The 19,777-nt window shown below is 40.6% G+C and overlaps 1 protein-coding gene across 1 annotated transcript; it reads left to right on the top strand.

Annotated features, from left to right (window-relative positions):
- Nucleotides 1-3,161: 3,161 nt before the first annotated feature.
- PM20D2 (peptidase M20 domain containing 2) lies at nucleotides 3,162-19,243 on the top strand. The gene is made up of 7 exons (XM_085217652.1): nucleotides 3,162-3,708; nucleotides 3,782-3,930; nucleotides 7,474-7,616; nucleotides 10,481-10,635; nucleotides 12,231-12,366; nucleotides 16,502-16,609; nucleotides 17,412-19,243. The coding sequence occupies exons 1-7, from the start codon at nucleotides 3,283-3,285 to the stop codon at nucleotides 17,612-17,614; spliced, it is 1,320 nt and encodes a 439-aa protein (XP_085073778.1). The 5' UTR covers nucleotides 3,162-3,282; the 3' UTR covers nucleotides 17,615-19,243.
- Nucleotides 19,244-19,777: the final 534 nt, after the last annotated feature.

Raw genomic sequence — 19,777 nt, 5'->3', positions numbered from 1 at the left:
CATTTTGTAGATTCATTATTTAGATCAACTACAATGCAACATTCTTATGATCATGAGCCAAGGTACAACCTATGAAAAGTGAAATCAGTAAAAAGAAATGTTTTCTTCCTACTGTTGTCATTCAGTGAACTTTCAAATTTGCACGAAACATTGAAGATCTGGTGCCTTCTCCAAAAATAGGAAAAAAATTGTGATAGTGTAACAACTGTAATCTGAAGTTTTCTTTCGTGAGTGGGCAAAAACATTGTTGCTTGATTTGATTGGTATTATCACATCTCTGGTGTAAATATCCAAAAGTTCTTCCACACAAACAATTAATACATGCTGAGGAAAAGACATGACAGGAACAACATTAGGAAGGCAAGAGCTTTGTATAAAAGGAATAGAGGCCTCACTTAGCATGCATACATTGCTTACAAATAAAAACACACCTTATCCTTTGTTTTTCCACCCTACTCCCAGCTCTGGCTCTTTTTGGACCTTTGCTCAAGCCAGTTTAACACAAAGAAACAGCAGGAAACTACATAACTTTTTGAATTTTTTTTTCCTGTTATTTTGGTGATTTGCATTCATTCAAGTAAAGGTCCAACAAATGCCAAACACAGCATGGCATGTGTCACGAGTTTTTGACTAGGAGAGGGAAAATCCTGGTGGAATCAGGAAGACCCACAGGCATCAGAGGGCCATTATGGACCTTGTGAAACAGTACTCAGCTGAAAAGACTGTATTCTGAGTTGCTTCTCACTGGCTTAATTAGATGCAAAGGATGCCAGGCCCAGACATGAGAAGCAGCAGGAGCAGGCTTCTGGGCTCCGGGAGGAATGGAGCCCAGCAAAGCCCACTAAAGGAACGACACCCTCAGGCATTCTCTTCTTGGCGGCTTCATCTACTTCCTTCTTGTAGAGAAAAGAGACACTTCTCAGAGTGGTTGTTTCTAAAGCATGCTGGCAACAGGCTGCCTGCTTCAAATGCTTCCCAGCCCTTGAAATCACTAGGAAAGCAGAACTTATGTGACTCTTCTGCTGTGTATGGGCACCCTCTGCTACTTACTACATGTACAGATGACACAGTTGGAAGTCCAGTGCATATTTCTGGGTGGAGAGGTTTGTTCTGCCTGGAAGTATTTGGAGGAAAGTACAGACCACAGTATTTGCTGGACTGTGTTACAAGAGTAAAAATAGCTCGTGACAAATATTTGTGTCATGGGCACAGGAGCATGAGCTCTGCTTGGAGTGACCAAGGGTCATGCAGGGCTTGGGTGGCACCAGGGAAAGAGAAGGGAAATTTGGTGTTCAGCAGGACAGCACATTCCTGCAGGTGACCGAAACATCGTGGAGATAGGGTACAGTTGATAAACAGTTGATAAGCAGCCCAGAGAAGAATTTGTTCAATTTGAATGAAGTAATTCAATAAATACAGGGGGAAACATAATTTTTGTTTCTGTTGACTTCACCTTTGTCAGGCACAGAATGGTTAGATAGGCAATGTCCCTGCTGCCCAGCTAGTATCAAATATTAATCCATGATGAGAACTTCAAACCCATTCCAACTACTGATAAGCCTTCGTTAGTAATACATGCATAAAGGATTTTAAACAAATCTGGTATTTGATTTGGTATGTTGCAAAACAGCTCCAGGAAAAGAAAACAAACAAACCCCGTGCACCTGATCATCAAAATTTCATTACAAAAGTCAGTAAGTAAGTTCTTTACTATGAGAGTGGTGAGGTGCTGGAATAGGCTGCTCAGAGACATTGTGGATGCCCCATCCCTGGAGGTGTTCAAGGCCAGGTTGGATGGGGCCCTGGACAGCCTGGCCTAGTATTAAATGTGGAGGCTGGTGGTCCTACATGTGGCAGGGGGGTTGGAGATTTGTGATCCTTGAGGTCCCTTCCAACCCTGGCCATTCTGTGATTCTGTGTCAGCAAGGCCACAAGCTGTCACAGGTTGTTGCAGCAACAGCACAGTGCGGGCAGACTGCACAGCATACTGCCAGCAAGGCCAGTGCTCCTCAAAATCATTATACTTTTTGTGTTCAGGCTGTGCAGATGCTTGACCCACACACCTGGGCTGCAGCGGGTTTACAAGGAGAGTGCAAGTGAATATCTATTTATTTATAAAATAACTGAAAGCAAACGAGGGTTGAAACTGGTTGGTCTTTAAGGACTTTTCCAACTCTAGGCCATTCTATGCTGGGTGTTGCTGTAGGTTCAGGTATGCAGCTGCACGTTGCCTTTGGCCCAAAGGAGCAGGAAATTCACATGGCAAGGAAGAGGCTGAGACACTGGGATCTCAGCAGTGTTCATAAATACCCAAAGGGAGGGTGAAAAGAGGGCTCTTTTCAGTGTTTCCCATTGCCACGGTCAGAGGCAGTGGGCACAGACTGAGCAGGGGAGGTTCTCCCTGAATGCTGGGAAGCAGTTCTGTGCTGTGTGGTCACGGAGCACTGGCACAGATTGCCCAAACGCCATGGAGTCTCTACTCCACTAGTTCCTTCGCCTATTTCCACATCAGAAAAACATTCATTGTTTCCTTCCCTGCTTGGCTGAAGACTGCAAACACATAAGTGATCAAAATAGAGCTTGCTGATGATGGCTAATAGCAGGTGTCAAAATGCAGGCATTCCCCCATGGACAAAACCCTCCAGGGTTGGGCTGGTGCCCAACTCATAGGAGGAAACACAACTCTTTCACATGGAAAGGGAGATAAATTGCATCTAAACACTCTAATAAAGATAATGTAGAGAGACAGATGTGGTAACTGAGTGTTAAAATCCCTCCATACGCTCTTCTGTTATACAATAGCATTATGTACTAGCACAATCGACTAGCACAAGCCAGATGCAAAAGCAGAATGTTGTTTGAATTTATCCTTTGGATTTCTCCAGACGGAGAAATGGTGGAGATCTCCAGGAAGACGGGAAATGGCCTGAAGTTGTACCAGAGGAGGTTCAGATGGCACGTTAGGAAGAATTTCTTCTCAGAAGGAGAGGTGAGGCAGTGGCACCGGCTGCCCATGGAGGCGGTAGAGTCACTGCCGCTGTTAGGGTTCAAGAACCGCGCGGATGCGGCACTGAACCACAGTTAGTTCAGGCGGGGCGCCGCCCGCAGGCCATGCCGGGGCTCTGAACTACATTTCCCAGCGCGCCCTGCGGCGCGGCGAAGGCAATAAAAGGCGGCGGCGCGGCGTTTTTCGCTTTACACGCCGGCTGTCAGGTGCGGGTGGAGGAGCCGCGAGGATAGGTTAGCGCGCAGGTCGGCAGGTGACTCTCGCGCCGCCCCGCCATGGGACCGCAGGACCCGGTGCTGGAGGAGCTGAAGCGGCGGGCGTGCGAGAGCGTGGAGCTGAACGCGGCGCGGCTGGGCGAGCTGAGCCGCAGCATCTGGCGGCGGCCCGAGCTGGCCTACCAGGAGCACCACGCGCACGACGCCATGACCGGCTTCTTCTCCGGCGGGGAGCTGCCGGGCGCCGCCTGGGCCGTGCGACCCCGCTACAAGCTGGACACGGCCTTCCGAGCCGAGTGGGGCACGGCCGACCCCCCGCGAGGCCCCCGCCCGCTCCGCGTCGCCTTCCTATGCGAGTACGACGCGCTGCCGGGCATCGGCCACGCGTGCGGCCACAACCTCATCGCCGAGGTAGGGGCGGCCGCCGCGCTGGGTCTCAAGGCCGCCCTGGAGAGCCTGCCGCAGCCCGCGCCCGTCGCCGTGCAGGTGGGAGCCCCCCCCGGGCGGGGGGTCGGTCCCGTGGCCGCTCGGGCCCTGAGCGTGTGCGTTTGTGCCGCAGGTCACGGTGCTGGGCACCCCCGCCGAGGAGCAGGGAGGAGGCAAGATCGACCTGATCAACGCCGGGGCGTTTGACGACTTGGACGTGGTCTTCATGGCTCACCCCTCGCAGGAAAACGCGGCTTATCTGCCCGATGTGGCTGAGCACGAGTGAGTGAGCGAGCTCACGTGGGAAGGCTGGCTTCGCTGTTGTTCGTTCACCTCCCCGAGTTGCTGCTTGGCGAAGGCTGAGGTTAGGCCGGGACCTTGCAGGTGCCCTCCAGAGGAGGAATTTGCAGTCAGTGGACTGTAGTCAGCAGGTCGCTGTTGGGCACGCTGCTCTTCCCAGGGCAGCACTTAAAGAACCCGGATCTTGTGTGTCCTCGGAATCAGTTTTTTCTTCCTATATCTCTAGGTGTTTCTGTATGTGCATCTAAGAGAGTCTTCTCTCTCTTTAAAAAAAAAAAAATTCATTTAAAAAGCACCTTTTTTTTTTTCTATTTCAGAACATACACTGTGGGGACATCTCATTAATTGTAATTTCTTGCATTTCTGAGCACCGGATCATGGAATTCTCAATACATCTTATTTTAATCAGTTTTGAAAGTGCTTGTTTTTACCTCTTGCATTTGGAAACAGCTGGCAACCAACTGAGTCTGAGTGCTGTTTGGGTCCTTAATAATTTCCAGCCTAAATTTAATTATGGCTATTCTGTATCTATTAACTCTAACATCAGCTTTGTCTTTAGATTCAAATTATTTCCTGGCATTCTCTCATGTGTACCATCACTATATGTACAGACAGCAGTCATGCCCTCATTCCGCCTTTTTTCAGTCAGCTGGCAGCAGTTATTTGGCAATACTGCCTTGTCATCTCTTGATTAGCTCACATGTTCATTTTCTGCACTTGTTCTGTACTTGTACTTGCAGAGACTTCTTGGCTTGTTCCTTACTGGATGTGTAACTAGAGCTGTATACTTGGGGTAAAATTGCATTGCTGAGCTAATGCCAGGGCCACAGTGTCTCATTTCCCAGAAATTTCAACATATAGACATTCTTAGAGTGATTTGGCTTTCAGTAAACTGATACTTTCCTTTGTAGGCAGCTAGCATCAATGGGGCTTTCCTCTTCAGTTATTTTCAAGCAAGTGGCTTCTACAGAGAAATGCTTAGTCTGATTTTAAGCATTTGAGTTGAATTCTTTTCCTGCTATATTAGTCCTCAGGATCATGCCACTTTTTAGTATTATAAACCTTTTTCACTGTTTTAGTGTCTTAAGAGTATTCTGTCAGCAGCTTTTTAATAGCAAGTACCTTTTATGCCGCAGTTACCAATGGTACTTGATCCCACAGATTTGTCCTGCAGGGTCTTTGCTAGTGACCTCTTTCTAGTGACTTTTTTCCACATGTATTGAAATTAGCACTCTTAAATTCTGTAACAATTGTCCAGCCATCTGACTTGAGGACTGAGTGCTGTTTTCATCTTGGCTGTGTTACCTCCCAGCCCTGTGTGCACTTGATTTTATTGGCCTTTTTTTCTTTGCAGTGTTGCTCCCAGAGAATAATTTATTCAGTTACTGCTTAGCTTTGCAGTTAAAATGGATGAGATTGGCAAGAAGACCTAGTCCTCATTCCGTAGCTAGTCCTCTGTTAAATTCCTTCATCATGTGAAGAATCTGAACTGTTTAATCCGAAGTGTTTGATTTTTTTTGACACTTAGCTCAGCTAGGCTTTCAGTTGCTATTTCTTAAGACTGTGTTTGTAGTCTTTATTAGCAGTTCTTTCTCCATTTCATCTTCTGTAATGACCCCTTGAGATTGATACAGTAAGATTTGGGAATCCCCTTTGTGAGTTGATATCCTATTGTAGGGTACACATCCCAGCTAGCCTATAAACCTTGAAGGCGGAGGAGACGTGGAATTGAAGTACTGAGTGGAAACAGCTTGCTACCTCCAACAGCTTGAAATACTCAGCTTATGCCGTGATTGAAATAATGAGATTTCAAATGTACAAAGACTGCTTTCATGCTTTGTATTTGGTCTTTCGGTTGTTTCTAAGGAATTTTAGAATTAACAGTCACTAAATTATTAGTGCATCTATTTCCAAACTCAGGCTGACTTGTCTCAGGCAAAATCAACACCCTGGGATAACTGTTGTGAATGCATGCCATAACGTGGTGATTCTTATTCACTTTTCACCAGATTAGCCTGGGGTTTTTGTAGTTGGTTGAACAAAAACTTGAGGATTGCATTATCCACCAAAATCTGTTTTTATTCTGGATGTGACGTTTGTGTTGCAATAGAGGCCCCAAGAGAAGGAGTGCTGAATTTTTTTAATAAGCAGCTTCATGTTTCTTGTGGACAAAAATGATTGCAACATGGCTTTCATTTTTACTTTGTCTTCTCTCTAACTTGGAGAATGTTCAGGCATTTGTCCTGTCATCTTTATGAGCTGATTTGAAAGCTGCAGTCTAATGCTTGGGATGTTAAACTCATACTCTACAGAGTGGAAATCCTTGTGTGATCCTTGTGGAGGACGAGAGAGGAAGGAAAAAGGGAATTACAAAAGCTTGCTTAGTTTAGATTGCACACAATGAAGGAGTTATTTTGTGCTGCAACAGGGGACTCCATTGTGGCCCTTCTTGCTGTCTGGAATCTAAGTGCCAGTATTGACTTAGAGCTCTGGCGTGGTGCCGGGTCTGAGGGGTCACTGAGGACAAATGGCTGAGTTGGCGTTTGTGCAGGACAGGGATGACTGTGGTAGGCTTTCCCTAGCTGGATGAGTGACAAGTGAGTGTTTTGGGAAACTCTGTGAGTCTGAGGAAAGAGCATCATATGTAAAGTCTAGGATTTGAGGTCCAGCCAGTTTAGTTAAAACCTCTGGTATTGATAAAAGCTGGTATTTGCATATTTGAGAAATGGTAATAATTGGAGATGTCAATATTTAATATCTGCCTTATGTGTAGAGTGTTTTCATAGAACTGAAGATGCTATATTTCTTTGTAAGGCTAATAAATGGCACTCATCAGAAGAATTCACGCTTGCCTTCATCCTATCAGATAGGTTGAGGTGTGGTATTATGACTGGAAGCTGGAGGACACCTTTTGCACTGGGTTTCTTCCTCGTTGCAAGCTTTTCTCCCAGCATTTTTTGGTGTGTAAAGGGAAAGAGCATTACTGTAGAGTAATGTACATCTTCATACTACGCTGTGCTTTTACTACACTTAAAACTTGTTTTTGTTTAGACATGGATTGCGTGATCTTACTAATGTACTGTCAATTATGTGTAGTTTACAGAGCAAATTTAAAAGTTTGGCAAGAATTAGAGCAGTAAACTTCTAATGTTGAATCAGGTATCCTCTGAGAAGAATGTTAGTATCTCAGAACAATCAGGATGGTATAGGAAAGTGCTGGGGAAATTTAAGTATTACAGGAAGCCTTTAATCTGCAGGAAAGACTGTGCATTATGGGAACTGTTTTGCCTGATTGGCTCTTGATATTATCTGATATCATCAACTTTCTAGAAGTCTTTCAACACTTTCCTTCTCCCAAAGGTAGTTTAACTTTGCAGTGGTGTCATGTTAGGTAAATTGTTATTTGGTGTTCTGCTGCACAAGGCTTAAATGTGATTGTGTGAACAAAAGGAACTTTTTGTTTTAGAGGCTTTTTTTTTTTTTAAGTGAATGAATAGCAAATAAGCAATGCCTTTTATTTCCTAGCGTGACTGTGAAATACTTTGGAAAAGCTTCTCATGCTGCTGCTTATCCTTGGGAAGGAGTTAATGCATTAGATGCTGCTGTTCTTGCATACAACAATCTGTCTGTTTTAAGACAGCAAATGAAACCCACCTGGAGAGTTCATGGTGAGATCTTCATTAAATCTGATGTCCAGCACGTAAGACTTTAGGCTGTTCAAATACTAACTTGCAAAATCCTACAATTTGAGATATTGCACTGTTGCATTAAATTAATAGTGTCACTTCAAATACTGTGGAATATCACTGTTTCACTTAAATAATATGCAATATTTACAATCGTTTCTGTGTCACAGTGAACTGTAGAAAATAAGCTTAATTTCAAGTCTTTGCACCTGCAGTTGCAGTTCAGAAAGAAGGAGCTAAGTGTGCTTCAATAGAATTCCTTAAAAGTTATGTATGTATTTTTACAGATGCTTAAGATCAAATGCTTCTGTGTAAAGAAGTATTAATTTCTGCATTATTTTTGTAGTCCTTTATGTTGACATGTAGTGTTTCAGTGACTTAAATTTATTTTCAGAAGTGCTAAGAAAAGTGATGACAGGAGTCTGTGGTTCTGAATAGTGGTCCAGTCAGATGTGCTGGATTCTGTTATTTAATATCTAGTAGACCTTGAAGTAGAAATACACCCTTCCTTTGCAATAAGACATGCTAACTGTTAAGCTTCATTTACCTTCAAAATCTTGCATTTCTTCTTGCATGGTGAGAAAGTTGCAGAAGTTGAGCTGAAAGCTGCCTGTTGGCTGTAAACCCAGATTTCCCCTCTTATACCTAGTACAGCTTTCTCAAAGTTTAAATTGAGAAGTGTGTCCATTGCTGAAGGACTTATGAATGTAGAGTTGTTTATTTGGAAAACTTGTGAGCAATGACTCTTACAGGATTCCCAAGCTCATGACCATTATATATCGTGGCATCTTGTGCTCTCTAGCACCTGTGCATATTTCTCTCCAGGAGATCTAAATGGAGTCTGGAAGCCCTAGTCTGTAGATGAAGATAACATTTGCAGTTCTGCTGCTGAGCTTACCCAAATGAGTTTCAGTGGGTGTAGCCTTGCCTCTCTAATCTATTCCTCCATAGGAGACAAGACATTTGGGTTTGGGTATATGAAACTCACCTTGCAGGCTTAAGAAAGGACTTGGAGGTGGCTAACTCTTCTATTTTTCTCTTGGTTTCTGCAAGCCTCGTAAGCAAAAAAAAAAAGACCTAAACAAACCTTGTTGAGGTAACACTCCCAAAACAGTAAAACTTAAATTATTTTGTTGATAAATTTACTGTCATAAACTTTGTTGTCAAGCTGGAAAAAAAAAATTAAAATGTCTGTTGGGAAGGTGTAAGTAACCAGAGTGAGATTTTATTCTAGAGATGCTTTGCTTACATCTGTGTATTAGATGTTCTGTGTTGTAGGCTTGCATTAACTAACTGCCCTAAGTGATCCTGTGAATCTTAGACTTAACCCACTAACAAGCACTGCAATACTTTTCTATTGTTTTAAGTCTAGAATCTCTGAGCAGTGTTTTATGTAATTGAACATGTTATATTGAGTTGGTCTTGTATTTTCTTCCTTCTCCACTTATGAGTAAATGTTGAACAGAAAGAAAAAGAATCTACTGTTTTTCAAGTTGCAACAAGTTATATTAAACAGTGTGCTAAAGTGAAGTTCTATGTAGAAGCAGTGTTCTGTCTGCAGAGCAGACTGCTTTTAAGATCTGCTCTCCGTTTATTATTGTATATTCATATTTAAGTAAATACATACTCTTAGGCTCTATCCAGTTATGCTTACAAAGTGCTGCATTGAAGAAAAGGAGAGCTGTTTGCTTATTAAGCTGTTTTGAGCAGACATGTTTTGATATGTCATGCAAATCTGCATGATTGCTTACTGACTTTCTGATTCTTTGTTTATGATGTCTGTGTCTCATCTGAGCTATTCCCTTTATGGTGGGCTAGTGCTGGTTGTTGCTTGATTCAGCACTTTGCTTTGTCTGTATTCCAGATTAAAAATGTTGACTTTGGAATTCCTAGTATTTGTAGACTTTCTGCATCGAAGGTAAAGATTTGTTGCCCCTTTCCATCCTGACAGCACAGCCTTTTCAGGCTTCAGTTACACACATCAGTCCTTTTGTGCACTATTTCCATTTAAAGTAAATAAGGTGGTTCTCAGGTTCAATGGAAATCAAATCATAGTCCATATATGTAAATTGAGAGCAGGAGGGGAGGCCTGGAACAAAGGCAGCCTGTTGGAAGCAACTAGCTGTCATATAATATTGATGGCTACAGTATTTTATTGTTGAAATTACTAAGTATTGTGTTTTTTTACAATAATGCCTCTGATGCCATAACCAGAAAGGATGTAGCTGTCGTGTGTTTCCCTGAAGGAATTCTTGAAACTCAAACTTAACTCCAACAAAACTGTGTATGTATAGTATACACTGTAAGATTTCTGAAGAATTAGTATGAGAAATCTAATAAGCTTTCTGTCCCTTGTAGCACACACATCATATCAGCATTGCACAGTAATGTAATGTAGTCATTACATTTTTCTCTTCAAGCTGGTAGAAGTTGGAAACATCCTAGTTGAGGAAACCTTTAAAAGCTGGAAATGAAGGTAGCCTTTATAACAGGCTATTTTCTTTGTCATTGGCAACCAGATTTCTTTGCAACTATAAAGCACTGGATTCCAGGGGATTAATTACAAATGCTAGCTTGGTTTGTCTTTAGGCTTATAACAGATGTCTAACCAAAGAATAAGGTGAAATCATGCTGGAAAGCATGTACACATTCCACTTAATCTAATCTGATGTGATAAAGAAATTTTGCTTATGCACTATGTTTTTTGGCATTTTGTATTTCATACTCAACTGATGCTTTGTTTCTGTATGTATTTAGTTCTTGAGTGAAGAGTTTCATGACAAGGATGAAGATAAAGCAGTAGGATTTAACACTGATAGTTTAACTCGACTTTCCTCTTTCTACAGGTATTATAAAAAATGGTGGTGTGAAACCTAATATCATTCCTTCTTACACTGAAATGGAGTTTTACTTGCGTGCCCCTTCAATGAAAGATCTTTCTGTTCTGACAGAGAAGGTTGAGGACTGCTTCAAAGCTGCAGCACTGGCCACAGGATGCAAAGTATGAATATATTCTCATGGCCCTGTGTTCTGATCTAGAGTTGAGGAGCACGGAATTGAACACAGCACACCAAATAGGATCTTGGAGAGGGAAAGAATCTTTTTCCTTATCCTGCTGGTTACTAATACAGCTCAGTTTACATTTGGTCCCATTACCTCAGGGACGCCCTACTGAATCCTGTTCAGTATACTGTGTTTCCTCCCATTTGGCTTCCAGACAGCACTGCTGCGTGGGATACTTCCCTCCTAGATGTAGGACATTGGATTTGTTGAAGTTCATGAGGTCCCTGCCAGCCTGTTTCTATTCTTGTTGTGCTGGCATCCTTCTGAATAGTGTATAGCTCAGTCTTCAGCTTATCAGCTGCTTACCTGCTACATTGCCTGCTCCACACCAGTTAGGTATAGTTGGCAAACTTGGATGTGCTCCTGTTGTCTGTAACAGTAATAAGGATACCAAAACAGGAATGACACCCATATTGACTCCAGAGGGACGCTAAAAGTCACATGCAATGACATGGATTTTTCTGTCACTGTTCATAACCTTTTGAGGCTGAATGTCATCCATGTCCACTGAACCAGATGTCGTCATGAAAAGCTGAGCTCAATCACGTACTGTCTAGTCTTCAGTAAATCTGTGCTGGATATTCACTCTCACCTTATGACTCTTCTACCTGGACATTGGTTTTAGGGAGAATTAACTCCATAATCTTCTCAGGAGCTTGAGGATAGGATAGTAAATTCCAAGGTCCTCCTGACCCTTCAAGATAAATATGACAGCATTTTTTCAGTCACTTGGAACATCCCTCTACTTCAGTGACATTTAAAAAGTGATAGCTCATGATTTGCAGTGGTGTTCCTTTCTCACTGAGCACCCTGGATGCCTCCCATTCCTCTCTCTTGTGGCTGGTTTAAACAGTAAGATTGCCTTGCAATATATTTATAAGATAGGAGGCCCTGGTGGCTCTCGGTACGTAGTGCTAATGCAGCTCATCAGAACAAAGAGGTATCATGTATATAACTGTGAACCAGTGAACTGTGAGGAGCATTTTAGGCACTAGGTGCTGTTTGCCTGTTTTGGCTTCTCCACTGCAACTAGAGAAGGGCTTCAGAAAGTCTGCTTCATTCTGAATAAAAGCTGAAATCTCTTTTGGAACTCGATGTTGGTAGATATTTTTTTACGCTTGTTTTCAAACATTTATTGTGTGAATTCAGTCTGAGAACATTATTGAGGCTGTAATTATTGGAACTGCTTTAAACAAAAGTAGTGAAACAGAATTTTGTGAAAGACTTAAATTGATTTTGACATAGGTTGATAGTACCTGCAGTGAAAATCATTAGAAGCTATTACAGGAAGATTTTCCTGCTCTTCTTAGAGAGGCAGTCTGTGAAATCCTTATGGTATTTGACTGCCTCTTGGAAGCTTGACAGAAAATAAAGCTAATGTTTGGCTGAATGTTACGTTTCTGAAAGAAACTTTGTGCTTTTGTCTGCTGTGATATGGTTCTGAAGTATGGACGTGTACTTTTTCAGTCTTTGTTTACATTAAACTGCCTTAAGTTGGAGAAAGGTGTCTAACAGCTTGTTTCTCTTGACTAGGTGGAAATAAAAGGGGGTAAAAACGATTACTACAATGTGCTTCCAAATAAAAGCCTGCAGAAGATTTACAAGGAGAATGGAAAGAAGCTTGGAATAGAATTTATATCAGAAGACTGCATTTTGAATGGTTTGTCAGGTAACTTGATCTATTTCTTTTGTTATGACAAGTCTTAAGTGTGTAAAAGGATGAGACAGAGGTAGGTTAAACAAAACAGCTTGATCAGAAGAAAAGGTCAGATTAGAAAACTGAAACAGTGTAAAAGGGTCATACGTCTGGCCTGTGCTCATTTGCTGTAGAAGCAGAGAAATTTCCCGTTACACATTGAAAGCAATAATTGCTTTATGGTAATATTTCTGAAAATATTTCAAGTAAGGAACACTCAAATTTGGGATGAATTGAGGCTCCTTGTGTAACTTTGAAGTACAAAATTCTGCTTTATGCTATGAATAGAGATTACCTGTTAGAAACTTTGTTTTATAATACTGTCAAGCTTACATACAAACAAATTTCTGGCCATCTTACTAAGAGTTTGCTGTTTTTGAAGTGACTGAGTGAAGTTTTAAGCATCTCAGTAATAGATTAAAATCTTATTCCATGAACAGGTAATTTTGTGCTTCTAGTTCACAAATTCAGCAGAGTAGTTTTCCACAGGGTGCCATTCAAGTAGTTGCTCATTTCATTGTCTTGACTGTCTCAGAGCTACTACTTCTTAGTTTCTGACCTACACAGAGTAGTTGGACTGAACTCCTGAATGCTCAGGTGGGTCTCTTGTTACCTTTTGCAGTTTTTTAGGATCTTCTTCCAGGAGTGCTGTTCAAGTCTTGTAAGTGCTGCTACAACCTTGTTGTTTTGGTTGGAAGGAAAAGTGTGTGCTCAGTAAAAATAGTTACTCTTAGTAACTATAGTTAGTTACTAAATTAGTTTGTGTTACTAATATCCTGTATGTTAAATGCAGATCAGCTTTAGGCAGGTGAGGTCTTGCTGTGTGGGTTCAGAATTCTCAAACTCTTTGGATGGGGTTCATAACAGATCTGATGGTATTCTGGTTGCTTTTTTCCCTCTGTTTGCCACTTCTGAATTGGGACAATGCTAGCATATTTTCACCAATTGGTTTGGTTGTTGGGTATAAAATCAATTTATAACGAAAGTCAGGTTTCTTTTCTCCCTTCAGCATGGTACAAGAAAGATCTACTTTGCCCATTTAGCCTAAGAAGGGGGAGAAGCAGAGAGGGACCTCATTTAGAATGTTCACTGTAGTGAAATTTTCTGGAGCTTTACTAGTTGCTTCCCTTGGTGTTGTGTTGAGGGTTCAGAAGATCGTTAACAACTAGTGGTCCTGCTCGTTCAGGCAAGCTTTGAATGGTTGCTACAAACATCTATCTTCTTGCAGTAGTGCTTTCACATGTAAGTTAGGTGATACCTTAAATATTAGACATGAATTTGCTTAAACTGAAACTCCTCATGTGCTTGTCCTGTCCTTAGGCTGCTTGTCAGATGTCAGAATAGGGCTGAGAAGTTACATTTTTACTGACTTTTCTTTCCACAGTTTCTCCTGTGAATTCTTGTGATGGGGCTTGCAGTAGTAGTAACAAAGCACAGTCTCCAGAGATGTAGAAGCAAAAGTTTGTATGCAAGCCTGTTTGGGGGAGGGTCAAGTGTTTTGTGTCATCTTTTTCAAGACCTCTATTTCTGTTTAGTTTTCATACGGTTTTCAATGTTTTCTTTTAGGATATCAGTTTCTTCTGTTGAAAGGGAAGGAAAGCTCAGTTGCTTCTCCATATCCGTGCAGCAGCAAAGTCGCTAACAGATGAGCATACTCACTGCTGCCTCTACATGCCTATTAGTGTCGGTCTGCTTACAGCTATCTCTCTAGGCAGCTAAGCATCATGAGGTCTGCCTTTACTATGTGGCACACTCCACTCTTTTTGCACTCAAATGGAAAGATGTGAAAGAGTTGAGTTAGACTGAGGAGGTGCCGTGACCTGTTCCTCCTGCTGATAGGATAACTTTACTGCAGGATGTTGGTGACCTCCCAAAGCACCCACCCTTATGATAACTTATTCTGGTATCTTTAGGATTCATAGATTTTGCTGGTACCCTGTGCACAGGATTGGTGTAGATGAAGTTAAGGAACCAGTATGTTTTGAAAATACTCCTTTTGAAGTTTTGGGGCTGAATAAAAAGGCCTCCTTGCATCAGTTGCATTTTTCTTTTCCATTCATGCTTTGTGGTAATAACAGACTTCCAGACTTGCTCAGTGACTTAAATAGGCTTCAGTATTTGCTTCAGGGTATTTTTCTGAAATGCTGGAGTCCTGATACATTTATGTTGGAGGTAGTGCACGAATGTATATTGTATTCATAACTGCTGTTCTTCATATTTCCTGAAGGAAATCTGATCTGTGCTTCTCTGGCAAGCTTACAGTTTCAGGTGTTTGACTGGAAGCTATTGGGGCAGCTGTTGCTTTAAGCATACTGAAGGTTGTTATCACTAAGGAGTTAACGTTTTTCTGGCAGAGGGAAGATTTGGACTGCCACGTTTGTACTTAATAAATGAATTTTTATCTGGTAAACTCTCATCTTTTGAACTATCAACGCCTGGTTTAAATACCTTCTGTTCAGCAAAAATAATTCAGAAGTGATATTATTGGATGTGACTGGAGATGAACGTGGTTTCATGTGAATTACATGATAACGAACTGGGATGCGCTGGAAATTTTGATTCATTTGCTGATTGAAAGCAGGAAAAAAGCCAGCACAATCTTTTCAGCTGGTTGTGTATTGGGGCAAGTCTAGAACTCTTGATTTAGTCTGGAAGGGGCAGACCTTTTAGACTGCTGATTTGTCTTTCCAGATTTACCAAAGAATGTATAAATAGTACAGAGTCCTGCAAATGAAAACAACTTAGTGCTGTTCCACGAGTTTAATTCTCTTCAAATTCAAACTGGAAATTTTATGGAAAATAATACTTTTCTTTTTTTTTTTGGGAAAGCCTTTCTCATTCAATTTATGTGCAGGCATCGAAGACACCAAACTAGTCTTGTCCTCTTTTATCACAGACTGTAGTCTCTGTGGACTCACTTTTATTAGCTATGTTTCAACATAAAAATCTATATTCTTCAATCAGTTCACTACCAAATCTCAAAGCATTACTGATGTATTCTCACCAACAATGAAATGATACGGAGTCTACCTGATGTGTTAGAAAGAATTTAAATAATTAGATATGTCTTCAAAAGCCACCTCTGAAGGAACTCTTGCAGCTCTGACCTGAAGAAAGCTGGCAAGAATCCCTTAGTTGGTCATCCCTCTTTACCCACCCCCACTCTGAAACAAGGTCATTTTATGCTTTCCCTGCTACCTGAATTTCACAGTAACTGATGTGTTCCTTTCTGTAGCTACTAAACATCTCTTTAACAAATATGGAAGAACTGAGTGGATTACCTATTTGGCTTTATTAATAATAATTAAAAAAAAAAACCTCTCAGGACATAGTTATGAACTCTTAGATGACTTATTAGTAAGAATCTACCACTTTGGGATGGTACCTTTAAGTAGATGATGTAGTCCTCGAGATGGTTGCTGTTGCTAGCTCATAAACCAGTGGTGCTAGCTAGTCAGGTATGGCTATCAAGAATTCTTTATATCTGCAAAGCACAGTAGCATTCTGTGTGGAGTTCAGTTTGGGTCTTGTTTTTTTCAGGAGTGTTTGTACAGTTAATGTTTCCATAACTGAGAATGATGAAAAAGTGCCAGAAAACATAATTGTCCTCAGTCTGTTTTTGTTTAAAAATAGCTTGTACTTCAGAGTTTGTACTTCTTGTGAAACACTTGCATAGTGGTGAAAAGAGGTAACTGTTGGAGCTGCTGATAAGTGCTGGAGCAGGATTTGCAATAGCTGGACTGTGCCAAACTCAGAGGCTTGGAGCTTTCCTCTTTTCTGAATTAACAGCTTACTCAGGAGATGCTTGATGAGAATCTCAGTAAATGGGATAGGAACAGGTTTATGTATCTTTCTTGCAGTCCAGTAACAAGTTAGTGACCAGAAGCACGCTGCAGAGCATCTGAAGATGGTTAGTTAAGAAAAACTTGGTTCTCAGATGGGAGATTTTTGTGTAGATAATGACTCATTGGAGATGCTTACATATTTGTATTTGGGACAAAGGATATCCTGTTTTAAATGTGGGATGGAGGTGGTATCTGTCATAAATTTTCCTACATAATTTACAACTCTTCAACACATTGACTGAGAATTTTCATGCTACTTCTAGGTTCCACAGATTTTGGAAATGTTACCTTTGTAGTCCCTGGGCTTCATCCTTATTTTTATATTGGTTCTGATGCCTTGAATCATACTGAGCAATACACAGAAGCTGCAGGTGAGTGAAAGTGGAAATGGTCAGAAGCTTACATCTAGAACCCTGAAGTGTGGTGTGGTTGCTGTCTCTTTGCTACAGTACAATTAAGGAACTAAATATTTTGAATTGCACGAGATTAAAGCTTTTTTGTGCTTCTGAAGTGTTCAGAGCTACTGTATAGTAAATATGTAGATGTACTGAAGTGCAAGTATTGGATCTAAAAGAGACTGCATGTGACTGGCTGTGTAGAAATGGAGTTGCTTTCTTCTAGCATGATGAGGTATGAGCTGAATATGGATCTTGAAACAACTTAAGTGCAGAGCTACAGAGAAAAAGCTGAAAATGTCTAGCAATTTTATTTTTGTATTTAAAATTAAATATACATGGAAAGATGACCCATTCCTTATAGTAAAAGCTGGACTTTTCTTCAGAATACTGTCTGCTAAGAAGTTAGAAGAATTAGCCAGCACTGGTGGCACGTTCTAAGAGTTTCTAAATATGAGTCAAGAGATGAAAGTAGTAATTTTTATTCCTAAAGCACAGTGTTCTGCAAATAGAGGTGACAATGTAAAACTCTGCCTTTTCTAAAAATGGAAGTGTGAACATTTGCTTTCCTACTTTCCATCTTCTTTATGTAAGAAGCGGAAAGTTAAGCACTTCCATATCAAAAATTGTTTTGTGGCATCAGTTGTGCTTCACATGGGTAGATTTTTGGGAAACTTTCTGTACTTGAAACTCTAGGATCTTCCTTACATGATGATCTAGTAGGTGTAATCTAATATGAGTTATCTAACATGAAATTTTTCTTACCTTTTTTCCATAGGGTCACAGAACGCCCAGTTCTATGCTTTGCGCACAGCAAAAGCTTTGGCTATGACAGCACTGGATGTCATTTTCAATCCAGATCTACTAGAACAAGTTAGAGAAGACTTCAGACAAATGAAGCTAAAAGAAGAGGGACAAGTAAATCAAGCAGAAACTGACAGAAAGCCTGGTGCTGGTGTAGGAGCATGTGCCTCACGCTAAACCTTATTAAACCTCACTCAATAGGGTTGATTCAATGGGGACACTTTGAATGTCAGTCAGGCCTGGGGTAGACAAGTAGCTGAACAAACATTGAGGAGAATCAAATAATAACATTGCTTTTAAAAATGCACACTTTCCTGTAGCTGTAATATTTGCTGTACTCAGTATGGTAGTGTATTTCGGAGAGACCTCAGATATGTTATCTGTCAGTTACAGAGTTGAATAAATGGTAGCATTTAGATCTCTTAAGTGATTCTCTTTTGCTATTGAAATATCCCTTATGGAACATACAGCACTTACATAGAAACTTCTGAAATAAGCATTATTCACTCTGATCACAGGCTGATTCTGACCTACAAGGCCAGTTACCTTGTTTTGGATCAAAGCAAACTTAAAACCTGAGATGATTTCGCTGGAAGGAAGGATAATGTATTTGGGAGCAGGCCTGTTTTTGATGGTAGTAGCTTCTAGCAGTGGAAGAGAACTGTTTATGTAGAGACAAGATCTGTTAAATTTGACTGTTCTGAAATGTATTGACCATCCTTCTGATAAATTTTAGAGGTGTTGTTTAGTCCTCCAAAAAAAAAAAACAAAAACAAAAAACCAACAATAAGCAGCTGAGTGTTTCTGTCTAGCACTAGTTTATATTGTTGAAGTTCTACTCCAGACAAAACAAATGTTTATGAAACATTTGCATTAGCCTGATCTAATGAATGTATACAGCAAAAGCAGTGAAATTGTTTTTTAGGAGAATGAAAGTGTGATATTGTGGAACATCAAGTGAAGGTAACTTGAAACTTGCTTTGTGCAGACTCTGATAGTAAGTTCTGAGGAGCTTGCACTGAAGATTTCTTGTGAAGGAAATGATTTCTCAAACCTGTTTTGTCCTACATCCCAAGCATCAGATCTGTTAAATCTTGTCAGTTGTCCTTTCTATGTAGCGTGGTTAGTTTCTTTAATCCTTATTTGACTTCTTGCAGACATTTATGTGGCAGATTTTATTTGAGAGATAATTTGTGTGAAAACCCACTGTTTTTTTTTTTTAATTGATTCCTTAAACTATCATGTGAATACGTAGGAGAGAATTTTTTGTCAGATGCAAGTTACTGAGCTATTTGGACACACTGAGTAAAAAGCAGCTTATTAGCTAACGTTTTCCCAAGCATAGTAGTAAGAGAAATCAGAAAGTCTGTATACCTAAAACAATTTTGGAAACATTGCTTTTAACAGCACGAGTCTCTAAATCGTAAATTCTAGAAGGCTAATCAGAATTTTATTGTATTAATTTCCAAATTATATTTTCTAATTTAAAAGAAAACCAAAATAATTTAAAAAACACACAGAGTAATTGGTTAAATTTTTCACTCCCTCTGCATTTGTTTTTCGTTGCTGTTTTTGAGATGGAGTGGCAGAATCCCAATGAAAAGAATATGTGCTACACGGTTGTGCAAGCTGATGTGAGTTACTGTCTTCTCAGTACTTTGTCCAACTAGCTGGCTGTTCATTGCATCATGTCCAAGATTATTTATACATCTCAGTAATAAAAGCACATCTTAATTTTGTTGTAATCATCACTGGAGTGAGAATAAAACTGCTCAAAAGTATTGATAAAAGATGAATTTATATCAATCACAGTTGTGGCTGAATTTTTTGTCTGCTGATTTATATTGGGATGCTGTGTGAGTTCATTTGTATACTGTGCTTTTTTTCCTTAGTTTGATATAATTATGCAAGAGCAAGCGGGTTTGGAGCTCTCTGTTTCCATTTTGGTCTGCCAGTGAACAGTTCTTTTGAGGGGCATAGTGCTTTTCAAATACAATATTTAATAGTAGTTTTTATCATCCTCAGGCTGCTTCAACTATTAAAACTTGTTAGAATTTGTAGAATTGGCAGGGTTCTCTGGAAGGAACTCAGGCAGTCTCTGTCCAGCCACCAGCTTGAAGTGGGGCAGTCATCACTGCTGGGTCAAGTTAGTTTGGCTTCATCTGCATCCTGGAAGTCTGTTTCCTCAGGCAAATTGATCCTGGTTTATCTCAAAACATTTGTTGTAAGGTTCAGAACCAAACTAGTTTGAGATTTAAGGTAAATTTACTGTTATGCTGATATAAAACATAAAACTAGTTTGGAGGAGAAAACTAGTTTGGAGGAGGCACTGTTCTTATA

This window comes from Meleagris gallopavo, chromosome 2, assembly GCF_905368555.1.
Source record: "Meleagris gallopavo chromosome 2, MGAL_WU_HG_1.1, whole genome shotgun sequence".
In the NCBI taxonomy this organism is placed as follows: Eukaryota; Metazoa; Chordata; class Aves; order Galliformes; family Phasianidae; genus Meleagris; species Meleagris gallopavo.
The sequence above is the reverse complement of the archived record's forward strand: the minus strand, read 5'-3'. Positions and strand labels throughout refer to the sequence as shown.

Bases quoted from the DNA above. Each gene is read 5' to 3' on its own strand.
- PM20D2 (XM_085217652.1), top strand. From the start codon at position 3,283: ATGGGACCGCAGGACCCGGTGCTGGAGGAGCTGAAGCGGCGGGCGTGC. The intron at 3,931-7,473 runs GTGAGTGAGCGA...TTTATTTCCTAG, and splicing joins CCCGATGTGGCTGAGCACGA to CGTGACTGTGAAATACTTTG. The intron at 12,367-16,501 runs GTAACTTGATCT...TGCTACTTCTAG, and splicing joins CATTTTGAATGGTTTGTCAG to GTTCCACAGATTTTGGAAAT.